We start from the raw sequence: 23506 nt of genomic DNA, 5'->3' as shown, positions 1-23506 counted from the left end.
GATCCATAAACTTTCAAAGTTATGATGGTAATTGAGCAGATACCCCCATTGTGGCCAAAGTTAATTGACCTTTGACCTTGGTCATGTGACCTGAAATGCGCACAGGATGTTCAGTGATACTTGATTACTCTTATGTCCAAGTTTTATGCACGAGACCGATAAACTTTCAAAGTTAAGATGGTAATTCAACAAATACACCCAATTTGGCCAAAGTTCATTGACCCTAAATGACCTTTGACCTTAGTCATGTGACGTGAAACTCAAGCAGGATGTACAGTAATACTTGATTAACATTATGTCCAAGTTTCATGAACTAGGTCCATATACTTTCTAAGTTATGATGACATTTCAAAAACTTAACCTTAGGTTAAGATTTTGATGTTGATTCCCCCAACATGGTCTAAGTTCATTGACCCTAAATGACCTTTGATTTTGGTCATGTGACATGAAACTTAGGAAGGATGTTTAGTAATACTTGATTAATCTATTGCTTAAGTTTCATGAACTAGGTTCATATACTTTCTAAGTTATGCTGTCATTTCAAAAACTTAATCTTAGGTTAAGATTTGGTGTTGACGCCGCCGCCGCCGTCGGAAAAGCGGCGCCTATTGTCTCACTCTGCTATGCAGGTGAGACAAAAAACCCGAAACTTCGGCTGGTACGTGTTCAGACCATGGACCTATCACGTAATAGGTCCATGTTCAGACGTATTCATGCTGTGTACATAATCAACGCGTACGAAATACTTTCGGCTGGAGAGGTGATCTGACCCATGGAATCGATTGCCAGAGATCCACCAATAATCCACATTAAATGCAATATCGATTCGATGGACTGTAATGATCTATATCTAAGCCTTAATTCAGTAAGTTTTTCCTCACTCAATATGTTCTCGATTTGTTTGAAAAACCACTTTCTTATCCATGTCATAATCTATTGTGGGCCCTACATTTCGAATATCTCCAGCCAGCTATCATAGTAGAGGCTCGATGATGACCATCAGTCGTAATGTACATGCGTATGGTGCGGGTGTCGCGGGAAAGAATTTTGCACACGAAAAGCAGATCTGTAGGGCCTGTAACCCCCCTGTAACACAAAGCTTAGCATTGATTGTAGAGCAGTTTTCTACGTTTGATTCTATTGACTATAATGTACAATCAATCTTAAAAATCAAGTGTATGATTAAGCGTTAACTTTTGTGTTAGGGGACCCTAATATTAGCGTCCGTGATGATTGCGAAAGGTGGCTATTATAGGAAAGACGCTGAAAATTGCACTGCCACGCCTTTGCGTTCAAGTCCTGCCTTTCCTGTGAGCGTGTTCGCACCAGCGCTCTGCAGCGTGACGTCGCTTTATTGTTCGAACCACTAGCAATTGCTTTATGAAGAGAACAAAAGGGTTCAGCACTGGCAAAGGGTTGTGCATATGAAATAAAGCAATTGCTGAAGCATAATCTTTTGCTTGGCTCGCTATTGCTTGTGCTTGAAGCAATTGCTTACCAGTAATTGCTACTTTTTATGCATATAGCTAGCCAAGCAAATGCTTGATTTCATATGCATAACCCTTTGCTAGTGGTTGAACCATTTTCTTGCCTTCACAAAGCAATTGCTAGCGGTTTGAAAAATAGCGACGTCTCGCTAGTGCAAACACAACTCACAGGGTCGAACGCAAAGGCATTGCAAATTACCGCTTCTTTCAAATAACATCGTTTCCTCACATGTGGTGTCAAACTAACTTCTTTCTTTTTTAATAGATTTATATATTTGGCATTTGATTTGCACTTTTTAGGAAGAAAACATGTACATGTTTGTAGAGCTAGATACGGTAGACCTAAGGGTACTCTCTCAGGTGCATAAATAGCGAGTTTCGCAAACATCGGGGACGCGACATTAGGGTCAGGCAACACGAAGGTTAACGATTAATCATAGACTCGATTTTTTTAACATTGATTGTACATAATAGAATCGACCATAAAAAACTGTTCTGCAATCATTGCTAAGCTTTGTGTTACAAGTCCTATAGATCTGCTTTCTGCAAAATCATTTCATGCAACACCATGCATGCCATTCCAAATTGTTAAAATCCCGCTTTCATGCATGTACGTCTGGTCATCATATAATATGCCCGACTGGGCCCGCGGCGGGGCTGTAATATCGTGACTATGGCAGCTTAGTCTACAAATGTAGACCCACATCTGCAGTGTGTGTACCTCAGCTGATTCAACGAGTCTGCATAGCAGACTATGTATACTGCAGGCTGCAGAAGTGTTGATATGTACACAGCATATGCAATAGGCATATCCGTCTGAAAACCATCCGAATTTGCATTTTTTTTTGCTTGCTCCTCGTACATAAACGATAAGCCTCTAGCACACAATGTAATGGACATTATGTTTTACTTTCCCCCGAAATGGGGGATTAGATTCAAATTCCCGGGGGGACCACTTCCATTGACGAGTAGATACCAGGCGCGACCATGGGGTTTCGAAAAGCACCCTAAACAAGGAAGCAAATCTTTTCCTGATTATGAATATGCATCCCTTAACAAGTATTTGTCTTGTGAAAATATATCCCTTTTTCAGTAGTTTTAAACACCGTTTTGACACCCTTATAACGTTACATAGGCCTATACGTAACGTATTTGCCCACTCTTTCCCTGTTTACGCGTGGTCGCACCTGGTATCCACTCGTCAATGGAAGTGGGCGCCCCGGGCGGCCTCTCGAGCTCTGGGAGGAACCAAATGTGGCTCTGGAAAGTCGTCCTGAATCGGATATATCGCTGTTACCAAAGTAGCAACCAGAATTCTGCTCACGTAAGTGCAGATTGAATGTTTCCGTTGCAGATGCGAAACGAAAAATGTCACATAACATACATTGCAGGATAGTGTTTTACGACGGGCCTTAAAGTCCAAAATCAATATACCGCCGTGAAGTCCATCTGTGTTGCACAGCGAAAAGTGGGGAATATGATTAAAACAACGTGAACGCCCTGATCAAACAAAAGCTCAAGCTGTTCTGACCGAGCTTGAAAAAAAAGCAAGTGCTTAAACGCACAAGCGAAACGTTTGCTTAATGCATACGATTTTTAGCAATAGCTAAATCCTCAAGGAAAATCTAGCAGTCGGTTAACGATTTCTTGAACTTAGTAGCAAAAGCATTATGCTTGCTCATGTTCATGCATAGCCTACGGAATTAATCAAAAGTAAAACAAAAGCCAAGAAAAAGCAATTGCTACTTTTTATGCAACTGACCCAATGCATCATAATTTCCTCCCTTTTTCAGTTGCCTTCAGTGCATAGCACGGTTATGCTTTTCATCATATCATAATTTTCGTTATTGGCCTAACATGATATTAACGGATTTGGTTGCGTTGTACATTGAGGCCTTTTTAAATGAAATAAAAAGAAATATATTTTTCCTTCAAATCATCAGAAGCAAAATGAAACTGAACCTTTCATACTTCTCTTTTTTGAATTACATTCCTTTCTGTCTGACTGGTTCTTTTGATCCAAAACTACCAGGTTTACTGATGAAATGGGTAAATACTAAACGTGAGAAAAGTGGAGAGACAAAGAGGGATTTGGGGGCCACGAGGAAAAGCTTAGACGTTAATATTGTCACGAACGATTGTGGTTACATATTTTGTCCTTATTTGTATGTTGGCTGTATCATTCTATTCAAATATTTAAATGACAATAAGCATGCATTCCCAGGTTCGGCACTGACTTTGTAACTTATGGAAATCAATACAATTCGTGTTTTGCCTGGACTCACCAATTTGGGTTCAATCGAGGGTCTGGTTCGGATTCTATAAAAGTAGAGACCCTGGACCATGCCCTGGACCTTTACTGCTGCATCCAATATGATATTAAATAAAAACACCTGGATGATCATAGCCTGGGAAGTGGGAGTGCTGTTGGGTATTTTGTATACCACAAGCAGTACCTCTAGAAAATAGGTTGGTATGCTAAAATGTAGAGATTTGACGCTAATCTTCTTAATTTTGGGACAGAAAATACTTTATTATCTATTTTTTTTTTCTTGTCGTCTTTTTTTTTCTGAACAGACTCCTTTGTCGTCATGGTCATATCGAAGTGAAACCCTTTTTTCTTGGTCTTGTTTTAACAAACCAGCACCCCTTATTTGTTTCCAAAGCAGTGTGACCAATCATTCAATGATCAAAATATTATGATTTAAATATTATGAAATAGAATAACAATCATATTTAGCTGGTAGACCAATCGGCGACTCGATCCAGGAACGTTTTGCTGAGCCGTACGCGTGAATGATCATTCAATGCAAAGGCATAAAAAGGGACAACCCTTGATGGCTTTGAAGCTGTGCTCATTTTTTGTATATATATTTTTTTATTTTTTCTACGTCTTTTGTCGGCACGCATGCTACCTCTAATTTTGGGGAAGGTAGATACATGTAGTTAGGAATTATAACTATAACGATTCATTTGCTTTGTCATTATCTGTATAGTCAGCCACAGTAATGTCTTTTAATACTCGGCAAAGGTTGAAAAGAAATAAATGAATACAAGTTATTAATCCTCCCTCAGAAAGACTCTCAAAGGTGTGTATAGATTGAAAGGAAGACAAAGCTTTAGAGCATATACAGCTTTATCAAGCTTTCTATTTCAAATTAATTTATTATCCATGACATTTTTAAAAAAGTTTTCTGGGATCACGGGAGGTCCTTCCCCATATTTCAAAGGAAGACGATCTTATGTCAATTTTTCTTAAAGTACCCCATGAAATATTTCCTTCCACTCATAAAAAGTATTGGTCAAAGTAAACACTGTTTTGGTAAGTATTTGTCCGATCAGTAAAAATGTCCATACCAACTAAAATTCGAGTAGATAAAAAAAAAATATTGTGATTTTGGCAATTTGTTTCGGTCGGATACATACTCAATAAAACATTAATGATTTGGACTAACTCTTTTATATGTTATAGAATTTGGAATATGCTACTGCTAAAATTCGAACGGATATTTGAAAATGTTTTTACATGATTTTCATATAAATGACAGTGTTGTATTGAAGTTGAATTGAATATGCCAACTCAAACGGGTTAATAAAAGTTGAGGAAACGGCAATAACCTGCATTCCCATTTCCTATTCAAATTCTTTCTTATTCTTTCGTCAAACGTACGGCCATGTTATGATTGATATTGTCACAAGATTGCCGTACGTGAAACTCACGATACTCATGAGAGAATTTTACTCAACAGTCGCTTTTTTGTGTACCCACCCACTCCTTACGAGTTTTTGCGAACACCTTACAAGAGGTCGATCGTAAGAGTGCCGAACGATTATTCGTAAAGCCTAAGTTTTTGATAAGGCCGTAAAAGCCCTCTATACACATCAACTGAAGGCGTTTATACGATCACTGTAAAAGTTAAAGGTGTTGGAATTAATATGGACTCTCAAACCTACAAAAGCTCGCATGGTTATGACTTTATTACTACTGGCCAGCGTACAACGTTTACTGCAAAAAAAATCTTGGAAGGAACCATTAACCCAGCGGCGAACCTACGAACAATCTACGAACGGTCTGCGAACGCTGGTTTCGTGTAGCATTCTTGAGAATGTCTTCCGAATCGGGTCTAAGAATCGTTCGTACGACGTTCGCAGCGGTTCCTAACGGTATTTGTGACCGACTAAACAATTAAGAGCAGATAAAAGAAACATAATTACCATGCACATGTTCCTACACGCTGTTCCAAATCCGATGATTGAAGTTAAAAGATAAAGCTGGATAGAACGAGGAAGACATTGATTTAATAATTAAAGAGTCGGTAAAAAATTACGACCTTGACAACTTTTAGGGAACTTTGATGTCGGTTCCTCTCGCATGTACTTCCGGTAAAAACGAGAGGGTCGTTGATGGTAGAAATGTGTACATTGATGATATAGAAACAATGATACATGATGATATTGATGTTGATCGTGATAAAGATACAGATATCAACAACAACAATAATAACAGTAGCCTAATAATACTGGGTAATGAGGAATCCACACTCAACAAGCCCTGCTTTTTAGTGGATCCCTCCATTTCCTCAACATTTATTTAGATAATAAAGATAAATAAAAGAAATTAAATGCAAAATTCTTTATCATGAATAGTATACAGTTATGATTATGATTACCTAGTTCATTGTAAATATCATTATTAAAATGGTTATATTGTTTCGTGTCTATTGTAAATATTAATTTATCTATGTCATATTGTCATACTGTATATACTTGCATATTCACTTATATCTTTGTAATGATTTCTTTTGCTGTTAAATTGTCTTGAGTTGAAATGAAAATAAACCAAACTGAAACTGAATGATAATGATTAATATGATAATACAAAAAACAATATTACTTCTTTCATTACTACTACTTCTACTAACGTGACTAAAGAGAGTAACGATGATGATGATATTGGTGATAACGATGAAAATGATGATGATGCTGATCACGATGAAGATTGGGGCGACGATGATGATGATGATGATAACAATAATAATATTATTATATTTGATACCGATAATAACGATAAACTATCATAATCAGGGGAGGTTGGGATATACCCATTTGCTCTAAGTCGTGAGTATACATGTATATTAGCAGCATCTTGTAAATGGGCTCTAAAAATTATTATTTCACAAGAATTTGCACGTAAAATCATATAAAATGCATTTAGCTTATATTATATTATTGAAATACGTTTCTGCAGGGAGCAAACGACTATTGTAAGTACCGTAAGAAATAATAAAATGAGAATACAATATTAAAGTGTCATATAACACAATATTTTGGTTCGGGAATACAATTTTAAGCAGACAGCTAAAGTTTGAGCGTAAACAATACATTGTAGGGAATTCAGTTTAGCAAATTCACATTTCATTCAGACAACGTCGGAATAAGCGTATAATAACATGTATATATTGCAATTGGAATCATATTTGTAAGGAATTAAAAGTAGAATACATTGGGGAATTAAAGTCTGTTAAGGGAACAATGGGGGGGGGTTGGGAGAAGGTGAAGGAGAAAGAAGAAGAAGAAGACGAATAAGAAGAAAAAGAAGAGGAACACGATGGAAGAAGAATAAGAAGAAAACGTCAGTCTTCAGTTTGGAATACCCCTTTAAAAAATCTGCTTTTAGCGGCAATTCAGGGAGGTGGATGAAAATATTTTTCCGCCCCCCCCTTAATTGGCAAAAGCTAGATCCCCCTGTACCCCCCCCCCCCCCCGTTGGCTAAGGATTGGGGGAGAAATGGGAAGGGGTGGTTGGTATACTAACTTACCCCTCCGAGAGCGAAGGCGCAGATCTGATCGTATGATATGGTAGATGGGGGTAAAATAATCGCACCTGTCGCATCTGCGATATATCTAACACCTCCACACACCGTCACCCCTATGGCGTATAGCAATAGCATCACAGAGGCACATGTGGCACCCCCTAGGCTGTAGTTCTCGGCATAGCCCTCCCGCTGGGAAAATTATCACAAAATAAAGGTGAAAATAAAAAGTGAAAAGGCAAGCATTTATGTGTGGGTGTGTGACTTGGTGTATTATTGATATCATATTATAGACAGCACATGGATTCTTGATTGGATGAATGCGCTTCACATTTCATTCAGAGGAATAAGCTGTAGCACGCCGAAACATGTACTAGACCCGTGCAATCATCGACTATTGCACGCTCAAGCAAGAGAGCCGGTGTAGATGTAGCTACAGATCTGGTTCAACCGGTGGATACGGTATACGCCGGCATGTATCTTTCTTAACGGACAAATCTACTCCCAACATAAAGTTAATTTGAATAAAAATAGAAAAATCCAACAAATATAACGCTGAAAATTTTACCAAATTCGGATGTAAAATATGATCGAAAGTTATGACATTTTCAAGTTGTGCCTAATTTTACAAAACAGTTATATGCACATCCTGGTCGGATATGCAATTGAGGGGACTGATGGCATCACCAACTCACTATCTCTTTTGTATTTTATTAAACGAAATATGAAATATTTTAATTTTCTCCTCATTTTCATGTGAAATAAAATTGTATTTCTCCCTGAACATGTGGAATTAATATTGTTTAACAAGTTTTGGTTCAGTCATATTGTCAAATCTGCAAAAAAATTAATATTGTATAATTCAAACAATAAAAATCAAATTTGGAGTCCGCAGTGGAGGTGCCGTAGCAGAGTGGTATAATTAGGCGCCTGGCTATACATGGAAAGTCCGGGGTTCGACCCCCGGCCCGTGAGCAAGGCATTTAATCTACAATGCTCTTTTATCCTGTTTTCAAATAAATGGTAATGCTATATGCTTTATTGGTAACTAGGTGTGCACTTTTTTAAAGAAAAAATCAAATGCCAAGAATCAATCTAAGTGTCATAATATGGTCTAGACTATATCTACATATCGTGTGTTGTATATACAAAAATCAATGTGTTGTCATATTCGTGCGACTGTTCGAATATTACCTTTGATTGCAAGGCCAGCCGAGGATTACTAATTGTTATGTTATTATTAATGATTATTATATTATCGTTTCCATGCCCCGCAGACGAAGTCCGGAGGGGGCATTAAGCGTTGTCCCTGTCCGTCCGTCCGCCCCCCCCCACTTTGTTTCCGCGCAATAGATCGAAACATATTTAATGGATATCAAAAATTGTTGGTGTGTAGATAGATGACACCAAAATACAGGCTAAGTTCGAATTCCGAGTCCGCAGGTCAAAGGTACGTCACAGCTCATTAAATATATGAGTGGGTTTCCGCGCAATAACTCAAACAATTTTCAATGGATTTTTAAAATGTGAATGTTTAGGTAGATGACCCTAAAATACAGGCTAAGTTTGAATTTGGAGTCCGCAGGTCAAATTTCACAGCTCATTAGATATGCGAGTTGGTTTCCGCGAAATAACTCAACAAATATTCCACAAAAAAAAAAAATGTGGGTGTGGGTGTGTAGGAAGATGACACCAAAATACAGTCTAAGTTCGAATTCATAGTCCGCAGGTCAAAGGTCACAGCTCATTAAATATGCGAGTTGAATTCCGCATGATAACTTATGAAATATTCAACAGATTTAAAAAAAAATGGGTTTGAAGATAGATGACAACGAAACAAAGGCTAAATTCGAATTCGGAGTCCGTAGGTCAAAGGTCACAGCTCATCATATATGCGAGTTGGTTCAAAGGTCTAAATTTGTTATATATATGCATATTGGCTTCTGCACGATATTAAGTTCAATCATATTGTATGAAATTATGATCGCGTTAAGCGGGGACATTTGTGTTCTTTGGACACGTTAAATTTCTAGTTTTTATTATAAACTCTACAGTATCGGATCTTGACTCACCTTATTAGGTATGCTTATTCACAATTTACTAATCATGTAAGGATGGCCGTCATGGAATTATATTTTCTGCATGATAATGTAGACCTAATTCCACACAGACTTCTCAGATTGCCGGTTATTTTAGCGAAAGTTTGTATTTTTTTAAATTTATTTATGCTGCGGATAAACGGTACGGATCTGGATCCGGTGAAGTCAGGGACCATGTACAGTTCAACGTTGAGTCATAAAACATAATAGCATAAGCATGCCCAGTTCTCCCCATGAAAGGATATCGAAAATTGAACATCGGAGCTATTTGGAGCGATGCGTTTTCCTATTGAAATTATACTTTGTCACATGATCGCGAACTGACCCATCGTTTATAATAATAATAATCCGCTTTTTTATATAGCGCTTAATACATCGGGACGACGTGTCTAAGCGCTTTACAGATATATAATTACCCCGGTGATCGGATTCAATCAGTCATTCCCACTCCCTGGGGAGTATTCCTGTGAGGCGCACACAGTACTGGACAAGCTACATGTACAATGACTTTCACATCCTACCGGGTACCCATTTATCACCTGGGTCGAGAGTGCATGGCAAAGTGTGGATTAACGCCTTGCCAAATGACGCCAGACCGCGGTGGGATTCAAACACACAACTCTCTGTTTACAAGGCGAGAGTCAGAACCACTACACCACGGCTCCTCCATTATCTAGAGACTAGAATACTCATGAATATTCACAAGAGGATATGATAAATGTTATTCTCTGTTCTATTGATATCACATTTCATAGCTTGTTTTGTGTAATATTAATAATACGTTTCATTCCATGTTTTTAGTATTATCGATTTGAAACTTTATATCATGTTTTGTATATCAAATTTCATTACATGTTTTTTTATAAACATTACGTTAAATACTACTCCAAGTTTTTTGTATTATTAATATTAACTTTTATTCCATGTTCTATTTATTATTGATATTAAATATTATTTCTTGATTTATGTTTTATTGATGCTACAAATTATTACATGATCTACGTATAATTAATTTTGATATTCATTCTATGATTTGGGTCTTATTGATGTTAAAATTCATTCCGTGTTTTATGTCTTACTTATTTTTTATTTGTTGTTTAGGGTGTAATTAATATTAAATACATGTATAATAGCACTCACCTGAGGGTGATTTTCCACTATTGTAACAGGCTGCATGGCTACCAATCGTATTCTACCGCTTTAGGATAAAACATAATGAGAATGAACAAGCCACGGAGGTTAAAAATATTATTATATGCCTAATAAACAATGGTTAAGTGCATATCTGAAAGGCAAAACTAAACGAACTTTTGTAATAGGGGCATCATCTGAAACTGCAGAAGTTTGTAGTGCGGTGCCCGAAGGGTCTATCTTGGGGCCCCTCTTATTTTCGATTATGGTGAACGATATTACTAATATTATTAATAAGTATGAAATCGTATTGTACGCAGATGATGCAGCTCTCATATATAGTGGTACACATACTCAGGATATTGAATCTGTCATGAATGAAGATCTACATAATGTGAATCATTGGTTAATGCACAATCACTTGGTACTCAATTTAACAAAATCCCAGAATATGATATTTGGAACCGAACAAACACTAAGGAATTGCGATCTCAACCTCGTCATTGAACAACATAAAATTGAAAGCGTGTCGAATCGACTTTCAAATATCTCAGACTTCATTTGTTCACTTTGCAATTTCACGGAAGTGGACTCAGTAAAAAAAGTTAAAGTGATTGGTTAACATTGGTTTGACTTTTAAAAAATCTGAGCTAGCAGGTCACACTTGTCACCTGTGTCTGTGATATGTTACAAAAATGAAGCCCAGAAAAAATTGCGTTCGAAAATAATTATTTAGTGCTTCAAAAATTTAAATATAAAGTGACCGAAAACACCATCTTAATTTCATCCCATACACTTATGTGTACTATTTAGGCGTCTATAAGACGCCTATTTACAAAATCGGGGTTTGCCTTGTAGTTTTAGCTTTTCATTCTCAATAATGGTTGTTTTCAGGGTTTATTAGTTCTAATACATGCACTTGTACACATGTTTCATCTTGGTTTGAGAATTTTTTAAATCGGCTGGTCACAAAGTTAAACAATACCTTTAATTGTATTCTTGCACTTTTTGCTAGATTACGGAAATACATGACAGTTTTGGGTGCTAAACTATTGGTAAATTCATTAGTTTTACAGCATTTCGAATAACGTTGCAATGCCTGAAACAACTGTAACCAAAACTGAAAGGACACTTTTATCAAACCACGAATGGCTCGACTGGTCCTACAGGTAGATCTTAATACACCTACTGCATTAGTGTTTGAGTGCAAGATTAAATCGGGTACCACTTTAAGAACAATGGCGATTTTGAATGTGCAAAACTATGCTTAATTCTACGCAGGGCGAAGCCCCAGGTTACCTCGCAGATTTGTTCCCGAGATTTAGTTCTGTCAATTCTCATTATACTAGAAATGCATTGAACCTTGGAATCATATGGTTCCACAGGCACGCACCAAAGCTTTCTTCCACCTCGGTGCGTGCCTGTGGAATCACAACTTCACATCAATATATTATTTTACATCGTCATATTGAAGGCACAGATACACCCACTTTATGTATAAGTATGAATGGTATTTTAGAACTTCTGTACGCGAAGATCTTTTTTTCTTCTCCCTGTTCATACCTTGTTTCACTGCAAACTGCATGGACTCAGGACAGCTCATGAACACTGTGGTTGGGGACCTGCCAGGTTTTGAATTTATAATTCAAACATTGAAACAAAGACAAATATGACTATTTGTAAAAAAAAAAAAGACAGAAACTTTAAATTGTTGATTTAAATCAATAGAGAAAATCAGACGAGCATAATGCTGAAAATTTCATCAAATTCAGATGTAAAATATAAAAAAAGTTATGACATTTTAAAGTTTCGCTTATTTTTTTCTTCAAATAGTCATATGCACAATTTAGTCACATGCAAATGGAAAAATCGATGATGTTCCTTACTATTGATCATGTTTATGTTTATTTATTGTTTGAATTATACAATATTTCATTCTTTACATATTTGACAGTAAGGATCAGCTTGACTGACCCATGAAATGTTAAACAATGGTAATTTACCTTGGATTTACCTTGGAAGTAGCCATAAAGTTATACAAAACTTATTTGCCCCTCTGTATCCAAACGTTGGTACCTAAAACTTATTTGGCGCTGAGTGGCATGGGTAGAGCATGGACAAAGAAAATTTTCATCTCGATTGTACATGTTTAGGGACCTTTTCCACACCTTTTCCAAACGTGATTTGAACATGTTGACAGTTCGACTGTTCACAACTTCATCTTGTAGATTGTTCCATTGTGTGACAACTCTCTGAGAGAATACACCTTGTCTCAGCTTTGAACGAACCCGATTCTTCTGAATTTTCAAATTGTGTCCACGTGTTCTCTTTGATCTAGACAGTGTAAAGAATTGGTCTGCACAAAAGTCATCAATACCAGTCACTAATTTGAAGATCTGCAACATGTCTGATCGGTGTCTCCTATAGGCAAGTGTAGGCAGTTTCATGCTTTGGAGGCGTGCAGGGTAGCTGAGGTCCCTTAATGAAGTCAGAAGTTTGGTGGCTCTTCGTTGCACCTTTTCAATATCTTTTTTGTAGATAGGATGCCATACACATGAGGAATATTCTAAGACAGGCCTTATAAGTGTCTTATACAGAAGTATAAATCCTTCTTGATCAAAATATGAAAAGGTACGTCTGATCATTCCTAGTTTCCTATTTGCTGCAGCGACAAGTCTTCCGACTTGATGATTAACCTTAAGCTTATCATCGAAAGTAACTCCCAAGTCCTTCTCCGATGATACTGATGCAATGTCCGAAATCATACCATCTTTCTGCACTTTATAAATCCTGTCTGAACTTTTCCTACACTGCAACATCTCACCATCATTATAATTGTTGACAGAAGAGTAGAGTTTAGTATCATCTGCAAACATTTTGACTGTCGATGAGTTACCAGATATAACCTCGGGGAGATCATTCATAAAAATAATGAAGAGAACGGGGCCGAGCACGCTCCATTGAGGAATTCCACTGGTAACAGGTATATGATGTGAAAAGGATCCATTGACATTTACTCTCTGGCTCCTATTTGATATAAATGCTTTAATCCAATGCAAAATCTTCCCTTTGATACCATAAGCATGCAGTTTCTTCAGCAGTCTGTCATGCGGAACACTGTCGAAAGCCTTTTGGTAGTCGAGGTAAATGCAGTCCACATTACCACCATTATCCAGAATATTACTCCAATCTTCAATCACTTCGGGAAGTTGAGATGAAAAAGATCTTCCTTTGCGAAAACCGTGCTGGTGCTCTGACCACAGACCATTTTCATCCATATGCTGCACTATTTCTTCCCTCACCATGGTTTCCATTATTTTGCTCACCACACTTGTCAAACTGGACGGTAATTTCCTGGAGCTGTCTTATCTCCCTTCTTGTGGAATGGAACTACATCTGCTAGCTTCCACTTCCACATCTAGAGATGCATTGAACACATTTGAGAGTGTTGGGGTGGCATGTTCACCGAGTTCCTTGAGTACTTTGATGTGTACCCTATCTGGACCTGGAGATTTGGATTGGTCCAGTGATTGTAACACTTTAAGGACATTTTCAGTGTCAATGTTGATAGATGTCAAAGGTTTGGCATAACAAATCCTCCTTCGTAAACACAGAGCTGAAAAAAATTGTTCAAAAGTACTGCCTTCTCCTCATCATCAGACGTCAAAGATCCATCAGGTCTTGAAAGAAGACTGATGTCGTGCTTTATTTTGAGTTTACTTTGAACATATTTCCAGAAACTCTTGGAATTAGTCTTCAATTCGGAGATTAACTTGGACTCAAACTTCCTTTTGGCTTGATTGATAACTCTTGTAGTCTCATTTCTGATACGATTAAAAACACATCTAGATTGAGCCGACCTTTGACTTTGATGAACATTCCATGCCTTGTGCTTCCTCTTGATTGCAGATTTGACTTCTGAGTTCATCCATAATGGTTCTGCTTTAGTAGTTGAAGATGCAGTTGACTTGGGTACAAACTCCTCGGTTAATTTGTCAATAATGTCCTTAAACGAGTTATATTAGTCTTCCACATCTTGATCCTCTTCAAAGTCGAAAATCTGATGGTCCTGAACAAAGTTTCTCATATCATTGTATCTTCCTCTGAAATAAGCATATCGAGGGTGTGAATAGGCTGCTTGAACTCCAGACTAAAATTGAACTGAATCACAATGTGGTCACTTTTTCCTAGTGCGGCTTTATATGACACATTATCCACCGAATCTTCAGAATGTGTCAGTATCAGGTCAAGAATGTTTGCCTGCTGGCCGTCTCTAAATCTTGTAGGCTGATTCACCAGTTGGAAAAGAAACAAGTCTAAAGTTGTGTCAAGAAATCTCTGTGCAAACTGTTGATCTGGCCGTGTAACATCCAGTGAATCCCAAGCAATTGTAGGTAGATTAAAGTCTCCTGTAATTTCATTTTTTTCATTTCGTTTATTTCCATTTTCAACAATTACATTTTATTTTGTACATTTTAACATATAAATAACAAAACATATTTCAAGTATTCCTGTACAAAAATTATATTCAAGATTATTACATATCAGGTTGGAAATGGAGGAGGCTGCTAAAAAGCGGAGCTTGTAGAGTGCAGCCTCCTAATAAATATTCTTGTAGTTGCATAGCATATAAAAATCAAAATAACAACTTGAGCATGAACCAGTTAAATTAAAAGGAAATAGGGGAAATTAAAATAGAAAAGGAAATAAGAAAAAGAGAGATTAAAGGTCTCCAGAATCCAGCGCCAGCACTCACAGACGGACCTCGTTGATCAACAGGAAAACGAAAGAGATGGAAAAGCGTACGTGACATGATAATCATGTTTGAAACAAAAAAAAACAAGAGTTTGAGTGATGAAGAGTTAAATTCAATGGTTATCTTGGAGAAATTTTTTGAACTTATATTTGAAAGAATTATTGCTTGGTGATTCTTTGATGTTTTTATTAATAGTTCCCCAGAGTCTAGGGCCTTCAAAAGTAAAAATTGATTTTGCAAGGATGGTCCGGGGTAGTGGTAAATGGAATTCATCTGATTGACGTGTGGGATATTTGTGAAGACTTTTTTTTTTGTTAAATGAAGAATTAAATATGAATGGTAACATATTATTGTTTAACTGATACATGGATTGACCTAAGTTATATTGGTACAGTGTTTTTATTTTAAAAATGTTATTGTTAAAAAAACAACTCATCTGTGTGAGATCTCCAGGACAAGTTGAAAATAACACGCAATGCCTTCTTTTGTAAAAATAATATTCTATCAAGGTAGGTTGAGTGTGTATTTCCCCAAACAATTGCTCCATAATTTAAATATGGTAAAATTAATGTTGAATAAAGCATTTTTAGGGAGAAAGTTGGAAGAAAAAACTCAACTTTGTTGACAACACCAATATTGCGTGAAATTGTACGACATATAAAGTCAATGTGTGTTTTCCAAGACTGTTGTCTATGTAATAACCAGATTATCGTACCTCAAATTCTCTGCTTTCTTCAGAAGTGATATCAGCGCCTCATCATTCCTGGAATCGCTATTTGGACTGCGGTGTATTCAGCCAAATAGTGTAGATCCAGAGTCATTTACAATTGAGCACCATACACTCTCCAAAAAGTTCATGTCAGGAAACTCAACTTGTTTTGCATACAATCCATGTTTGACATAAGTTATTACTCCACGCTTTGGTTCCTGAGACAAAAACATATTGTAGCCAGGTAAGTAGAATTCAGAATTGTCTATGGTACTATGAACATTCTTAGGGAGTATTTCCGTCAAGGCTATGATATCTGGCTTTTCTGATGAAACTCTGATAAGAAGTTCATCTCTTTTATTTAACAATGAGTCAACATTACTGTAAAAAACACGTGCCGAAGAAGTAGCATCAGACCGAACAGTGTGTGTGGAAGACGAAATTTCTCTTAACAGAGTTCCTGCTGATGAATCCTCCTCACATTCAGAAAATGATGATTGTATATTATCTAAATCAACTACTGATGGTGCATCACTGGTGCAAATAGGTGCTTGTGCTGTTGTTGTGCATGTATTTACAGTGCTCCTTCTCCCTTCACTATTTCCGAAAGGGCTGGTTCTCAACTGGAATAGAACCTGTTGTGCTCTGAGGCTCACGTAACACTAGTTTATTTCTAGCAATCTTCCATCTTAAATCACCTTCTGCACGTTCAGGAAGAAATACAATTTTGTCTCACGGCACAATGATGAGAAGATAAGAATATTTAATGTTATACAATACAAAATAAATAGTGAGTGAGTGATGTCACCAGTTCCCTCATTTGTATACCGACCGAGATGTGCATATAACTTGTTTGTGAAAATAGAAATGTCATAACTTTCTTATTTTACATCCGATTTTGATGAAATTTTCAGTGTTGTTTTTATATTTTTATTCAAATCAACTTTTTGTTGGGGTGGACTTGTTCTTTAAAGTAACTCTTAATCAACCTGAACCGTTTTCGGTATTTACAATATTGGTACCTAATCATTATGATTAAATTTTCCATGTAATTAATGTATTAAGCTTAGATGTCTTTTACTGTGTATATTCCTTGTAGGGCACGGCCCCAATGCAAATTCTGCATGTGTGTGTGTGTGTTTTTTATTGGTTGTTTTACGGTGTGAAAATAGATCTACCTATACCTGACCATCTTGTTATCTCTCTCATACAGAATAATTCAGATAATGCAGAGAAATTAGATAAATAATAAGCGCTCGATTTCAATATGCGCAATATCATATTCACAAAATCAATCCGTTTTTGACGACGTTTGATGTGTGCTTGATGTGGGTGTGTGGGTGTGTGTGTGTGTGTGGCGATAATGACAATGACGTTGTAATTGTTATTCATCTCATCACGCCAACGGAATATTGGGACAAAATCAGAAGTTGACATCATTTCAATACTTCAGATATTCAAAACAAAAAAATATATATTGTTTGTGCGTGCGTTGTAATGTGTATTCATCTCATCACGCCAACGGAATATTGGGACAAAATCAGAAGTTGACATCATTTCAATACTTCAGATATTCAAAACAAAAAAATATATATTGTTTGTGCGTGCGTTGTAATTTTTATTCATCTCATCACGCCAACGGAATATTGGGACAAAATCAGAAGTTGACATCATTTCAATACTTCAGATATTCTAAACAAAAAAAAATATATTGTTTGTGCGTGCCGATAATGACAATGGTGATGGCATAGAGTTTCACTTCATGTCACCCCAAAAGGGTATTGGTATTGAAAATGCAAAAAAAAAAAAAAAAAAAAAAAAAAAACGGTAATCAATACGTGAAATTGAGTACACTAAATGTGTGGGTGACCGTTCATGAAGCATATGCCCTTATAACTGTAGTAATCATTGGAAATGTAAATTTTGCCCACAAGACATAATTACAGCCAATGGCGTATACTTTCTTTCATATGATTAGATGTATTCAGATGTAATTAAAAAAAAATTATAACAAGTGGAGCGCCTCTGGCAGTCTCACCTGCATTACGCGATTCATATAGCTTTGAAAACTACTCTTCTAACGTAATTATTCACAAAAAACACCATTTATATAATGATACAATGCTATACGTTCATTGACCCTAAATAATATTTGACCTTGAAAATGTCACCTAAGACTTGTCAGTGATACTTGATTACTCCTATGTCCACATTTCATAAACTATATCCAGAAACTTTGAAAGTTATCACAGCAATTTAACGATTACCTCCAGCATGGCCTAAGTTCTTTGACTTTATTCATGTGACCTGAAACTCACACGAGATGTTTAGTGATACTTTATTAACTCTTATGTCCAGGTTTTATGAACTATACATCCATACACTTTCAGAGTTATGACTGTTATTCAACAAATACCACCACATGGTCAAAGTTCATTGACCTTAAATGACCTTTGACCTTGTTCATGTGACCTGAAACTCGCACAGGATATTCAGTAATACTTGGTAATCTTATATGTCCAAGTTATATGAATCAGCTTCATAAACTTTCAAAGTTATGATTGTAATTCAACAGATACCCTCAACTTGGTCAAAGTTCATTGACCCTAAATGACCTTTGACCTTGGTCATGTGACTTGAAACTCAAGTATAAAGTCTAGTAATACGTGATTACGCTTATAGCCAAGATTCATGAACTGGGTCCATATACTTTTGAAGTTATGACGAAATTTCAAAATCTTAACCTTAGGTTAGATTTTGATGTTGATTCTCCCAAGATGGTCTAAGTTCATTGACCCTAAATGGCCCTTGACCTTGTACATGTGACCTGAAACTCGCACATTATGTTTGGATATACTTTGTAACTCTTACATGTACGTCCAAGTTATAAGAATCAGATTTATAAACTTTTAAAGCTTTGATGGCATTTCAACAAATACGACTAACTTGGTCAAAGTTCATTGATTTAAAATGACCTTTGACCTTATTCATGTGACCTGAAACTCATACATGATGTTTAGTAATACTTGAATAATAATTCAATTTTCATGAACTAGGTCCATATACTTTCGAAGTTATGCTGCCCTTTCGAAAACTTAACCTTTGGTTAATATTTGATGTTGACGCCGCCGCCGTCGAAAAAGCGGCGCCTTTTGAGTCTCACTCTGCTTTGCAGGTGAGACAAAAAAGTACTCTCGTCATCATAATATATAACAATAATAATCATATTATTTTCGTTTTATCATTTCTATCGATGTCCCCATCATTTTTATTGTAATTTGTATATTATTAGAATAGTTATTTCAAAACTGATAATAAAAACCGACGAAGTTATATTTTTTTCATTAAAAAACAAATTCACTTTGAAACCTTCCACTGAAATATTGATAGCAAATACTCATTAGAACATGTGAATTATCCATTCCAAAATAAAACGATATAAATCTTTGTTTTATCATTAGCTAGTTTCTTTTTTACTTTTTAACATTTCTTTTTATATTTATGTATGTATATTATATATCCAAAGGTGTGACAACGGCTCAAGTATCTGCTCATATTGTCAAACCACTGCATGTTTGCAACCTTGGTATAATCAGTTATGTAAATGATCATAATTATACATCTTTTTTTGTGTGTAAAAAGTTATGTATTTACTTTTATGATGGTCACACTATGTATATTGTCATGACATGCAGAAACGAAATGAAAAAATGAATAAATAAATATTATCAATAAATAAATACGCATTCAAAGGGAATAGGATTATCAAATTGTATGTTAAAGTTAACAAATACTTCGTACCTCTAATCGAAAGAACGCAGAATTTCACAGTGTGTTCATAGTGTGAAACACAATGTGAAATCACCTTCACACTGATAACTTTGAGCATTTCAACAGTGCGAATCATAGTATTCACGTGGTCGGCCATGTGAACACACTTTGTGAACAGTCACACACTGCCGAGGTGTCCACAGTATCCAAACATATCCACACTGTTGAATTAGAGCGTCTGGACGGTGTGAATAATATTATCACAGAGTACACATATGTGAACAGGCTGTGACAATGTGTTCCTGCCAGAAAAGGGTTGTATGAAATATTGATAACTTACCGAAGTAATAGTGATGCGACGTCCTCGGAATGTAACTACTAGTCAATGTACAGCTAATGTGCCAGTATTGTGACTTTTCAACATGACCTTCCACTCCCCTCGTTGAGGGAAAACTGTGAAAGATAATAAAAATATAACAAAGAATACTCCCGGCTGAACAATTATGGATGAAATTCGTAATTGCATTCGTATTTGTATTTGCATTTACGATCTTAAGTTCGTAAGCAGAAGAGCGCTTCACATGCAAACCCAACGATTTTTTAATGTAAACACCAATGTGTGCAGCTATTTACCTTCTGAAACGAAGAAGTTCGGGTTTACTTCGTACTACTTTCATAATTTAACCTGGACACCAAAAAATAACTGAACATTCTGTAATAAATGTAATTTTCTTTATTTCCACATCATGATAGATCATGATGGGTAGATATTGATGTCACTGGCGGATCCAGGGGGCACAGCCGGCCCGTGCCCCCCCCCCCTGACAGGTGCAATTCAAATCTTAGCAAATATGCAGTTCTAACTCAAGTGTGCCCCCTTTTTAAAGCGAGGGCTTTTTGCTTGCTAATTATTTGTATGGATGAATTACCTTGAGTTGTAAGTGGAAAACTTTTTTGCGTGTCATTTTTCAGGAAAATGTGCCCCCCTTGGAAAATCCTGGACACGCCCCTTATTAATGTGATACGTATTATTAAATATAATGATATAATTATTGCTCAGTCTTTAGAGCAATATCTCATTGCAGCTAGTTCAAGTGGATGTCAGGTTCCCGAACTAGTGTATATGGTAACTGTTACCACATGAACTTTGAAATGTGTAGCGAATTAGGGATTCAAATTTATAGGCGTTTCTTATATAGGTACCATTCCCTGGCAGGGCTGTTTTGAAGAGGTAGTTCGCCCTAATGAATAATAAAATGGCAGAAAATATATTGGTGAAGGTTTTGAGGAAGAATCCATCAAAGATCAGGAAAGTTATTAGAAGTTCAAGTGTACATCATATATGGGAAGCTGTCCCATGATATTTTATGCACCACAAAATGGTTCATAATTGTTTTAAAAAATAATTCAGGAGCGTAAGTGAAATGATTTGTCTATACTGAAGATACAATAATAAACCATTTTGATTTATTTTCTAGAAAATAAAATTTCATTATTTTTTCTTTAATACACCAAATATTGGAAAACTGCTCGCAAATAACGTCATCATTAAAATATAAAAGTTTTTTTTAATCTTTGATGGATTTCCTAAAACCCTCACCAATATAATTTTAATTTTTTCTGCTATTCTACAATGAATTTTATGTGAGGTTGAACTTCCCCTTTACTGCATTAAGTACAATTGCGATCTAGAGTGTGCCTCAAATTTGAATATTAGTACAGCGATTTGACATGAGAAGGCCGTCAATTAGAGTCCATAAAAAAATCAGATTAACCAAAAGATTATAAATTTGGTGCAGACGATCTATCTATGATTTTAAAAATGTGACCCTTTCCAATATTTTTATTTTCTTAGAACCTGTCTTTCTTGCATGAGGGTTTAAGACAATTTTTACCTCTACCATTTTTACCTCTGCCATTTTTACCTCTGCCATTTTTACCTCTGCCATTTTTACCCCTGCCATTATTACCTCTGCCATTTTACCTCTGCCATTTTTACCTCTGCCAAATTTTACACCGAGCTGATGATAATGATAGCTGGATTTATAAAGCGGGTTTCTTTTTGTCCCCGAGGAAACAAAGCGCTGCTGTTATTACATCAGCTTTAGCAGCGTTGCCTATAGGGGCTCAAGCATTCAACGAATTTCTTCCTACCGGGTACCCATTCGCCTCACCTGGGCTGAGTGCAAAGCAAAGTGGGCAGATTTCTTGCTGATGGAAAACACGCCATGGGTGGGGATCGAACCCACATCCCTCAGATTGAAAGACGAGAATCATAACCACTAGACCACGACGCCCCCAAAGTAGTGGACGGAGTGTGGGATCGGGGACTGTGATATCACTTTTTTTATTAAAACAAATAATAACTGTTATATTTATTTGCATTAATTTAGTGGAATCCTATAACGAATTTCAACAATCAATATTTACAAGTGCATAGTGTAACCGTCTTCCGATATTTTCGATGGTGCAAATTCTACCTAGAAACTAAAAATTTGTTATCCAATTTACGTCATCAATTGTCATTTAGCGCTAATTTAGGGGGTCACTCCAAACTAAACAAAATAAACTTCATTGCAGCATTATCCACTATCATATCCACCTAGACTATATCTGAAACTGCATGATGGCCCTAAACTGTTTGAAGGTGTCATTTCCAATCCTTTTTTTTTTTTTTCATTTTCCATTTTGATAATTAATTGCCAACGATTCTATACAAAATGGATGCTGCTCACTTTACTAATAGCTTTTCGTTGGTTTTTTGTGTGTGTTTTGTCACCCTTCTGTGTTTTATTTTTGTGTAATTTAATAATAGATACGTCACCACATGCATTAAAAAGGAAGTTCTAATAGCATTTTCTTTTTTTTTAGGTGGAACCTAAAATATCTGCAAGCATTCTTTTTCCTCCCCATTTCCGTTTCACGCACTTCATTCATCTAACGTATTGATGCTTGTTAATTATTTCATATTTATCATATGTATGCTAAAAGCTGTGCTGCATAATTGGGCTATTTTATCAAAGTCTTGTAACGATACGGATTTGTGGAAATAAAACCTAAATGAATGAAGGAAAATGAATACCCTTGTTTAAAGTAAATGCTTGCAGCGTGTAAAATGGGTACGACCATAAACGCTAAAACGGAAAATGTCCATGATTAGTTCGCAGCCTTAATGAATCACTAACAGGTTTCATTAAGGGAGGCAAAACTCACATTTTTTGTTCTAGTTTGTAAGTTGATCGTTTGTATCTTTCAAGCGCAACCTTACACCATTTAATACTTTTCGCATCTTGTACCAACACCTCCGCGAACCCCTATCGTTCAAGTTCAAATTCCGATCTGTCGCGGTGAAGATTTGTTGAATGGGTGCAATTTGAATGGGCATTGTTTTGTTTACAAAAGAGCTAAATTCCACAGGTAGTTAAAGGGGAAGTTCGCCCTGAAGAAAAGCTGAAAAAAAAAAACCGACCAGAAAAAATATATAAAAAATATATATTTTTGAAGGTTTGAGGAAAATCCATCAAAGATAAAATATTGTTTTACTATTATTATTAGTGACGTCATATGCAGGCAACTGTCCAATAATGGTTCATGATGACTAAATTCAAGTTCTTTAAGAAGCGGATGCGAAACAACTTGTCTGTTTGGTAAAGTCAAAATACAATAAAAACAATCTTTTAGAATGTCAAACATTTTGATTTTTTTTTTACTACACGATAGAAAAATATGAGAAAGCTGCT

At 36.2% G+C, this 23506-nt stretch overlaps 1 protein-coding gene across 3 annotated transcripts in view; it reads right to left on the bottom strand.

Annotated features, from left to right (window-relative positions):
• Positions 1-4056: 4056 nt before the first annotated feature.
• The window catches only part of LOC135154399 (uncharacterized), a 25405-nt gene continuing 5955 nt past the window's right edge, over positions 4057-23506 (bottom strand). The window contains exons 2-7 of one of the 3 annotated variants that reach the window (XM_064100543.1): positions 20107-20219; positions 16002-16213; positions 12094-12152; positions 10540-10597; positions 7307-7492; positions 4057-5759 (exon numbers count right to left, since the gene is read on the bottom strand). In XM_064100543.1, coding sequence (XP_063956613.1) covers positions 5646-5759; positions 7307-7492; positions 10540-10575 — 336 coding nt within the window. In that variant the 5' untranslated portion in view covers positions 10576-10597; positions 12094-12152; positions 16002-16213; positions 20107-20219 and the 3' untranslated portion in view covers positions 4057-5645. The remainder of the gene's footprint in view (positions 5760-7306; positions 7493-10539; positions 10598-12093; positions 12153-16001; positions 16214-20106; positions 20220-23506) is intronic. The other 2 variants (XM_064100542.1, XM_064100544.1) reach the window with 2 other exon arrangements.

This window comes from Lytechinus pictus, chromosome 6 (assembly GCF_037042905.1).
Source record: "Lytechinus pictus isolate F3 Inbred chromosome 6, Lp3.0, whole genome shotgun sequence".
Classification (NCBI taxonomy): domain Eukaryota; kingdom Metazoa; phylum Echinodermata; class Echinoidea; order Temnopleuroida; family Toxopneustidae; genus Lytechinus; species Lytechinus pictus.
The sequence above is the reverse complement of the archived record's forward strand: the minus strand, read 5'-3'. Positions and strand labels throughout refer to the sequence as shown.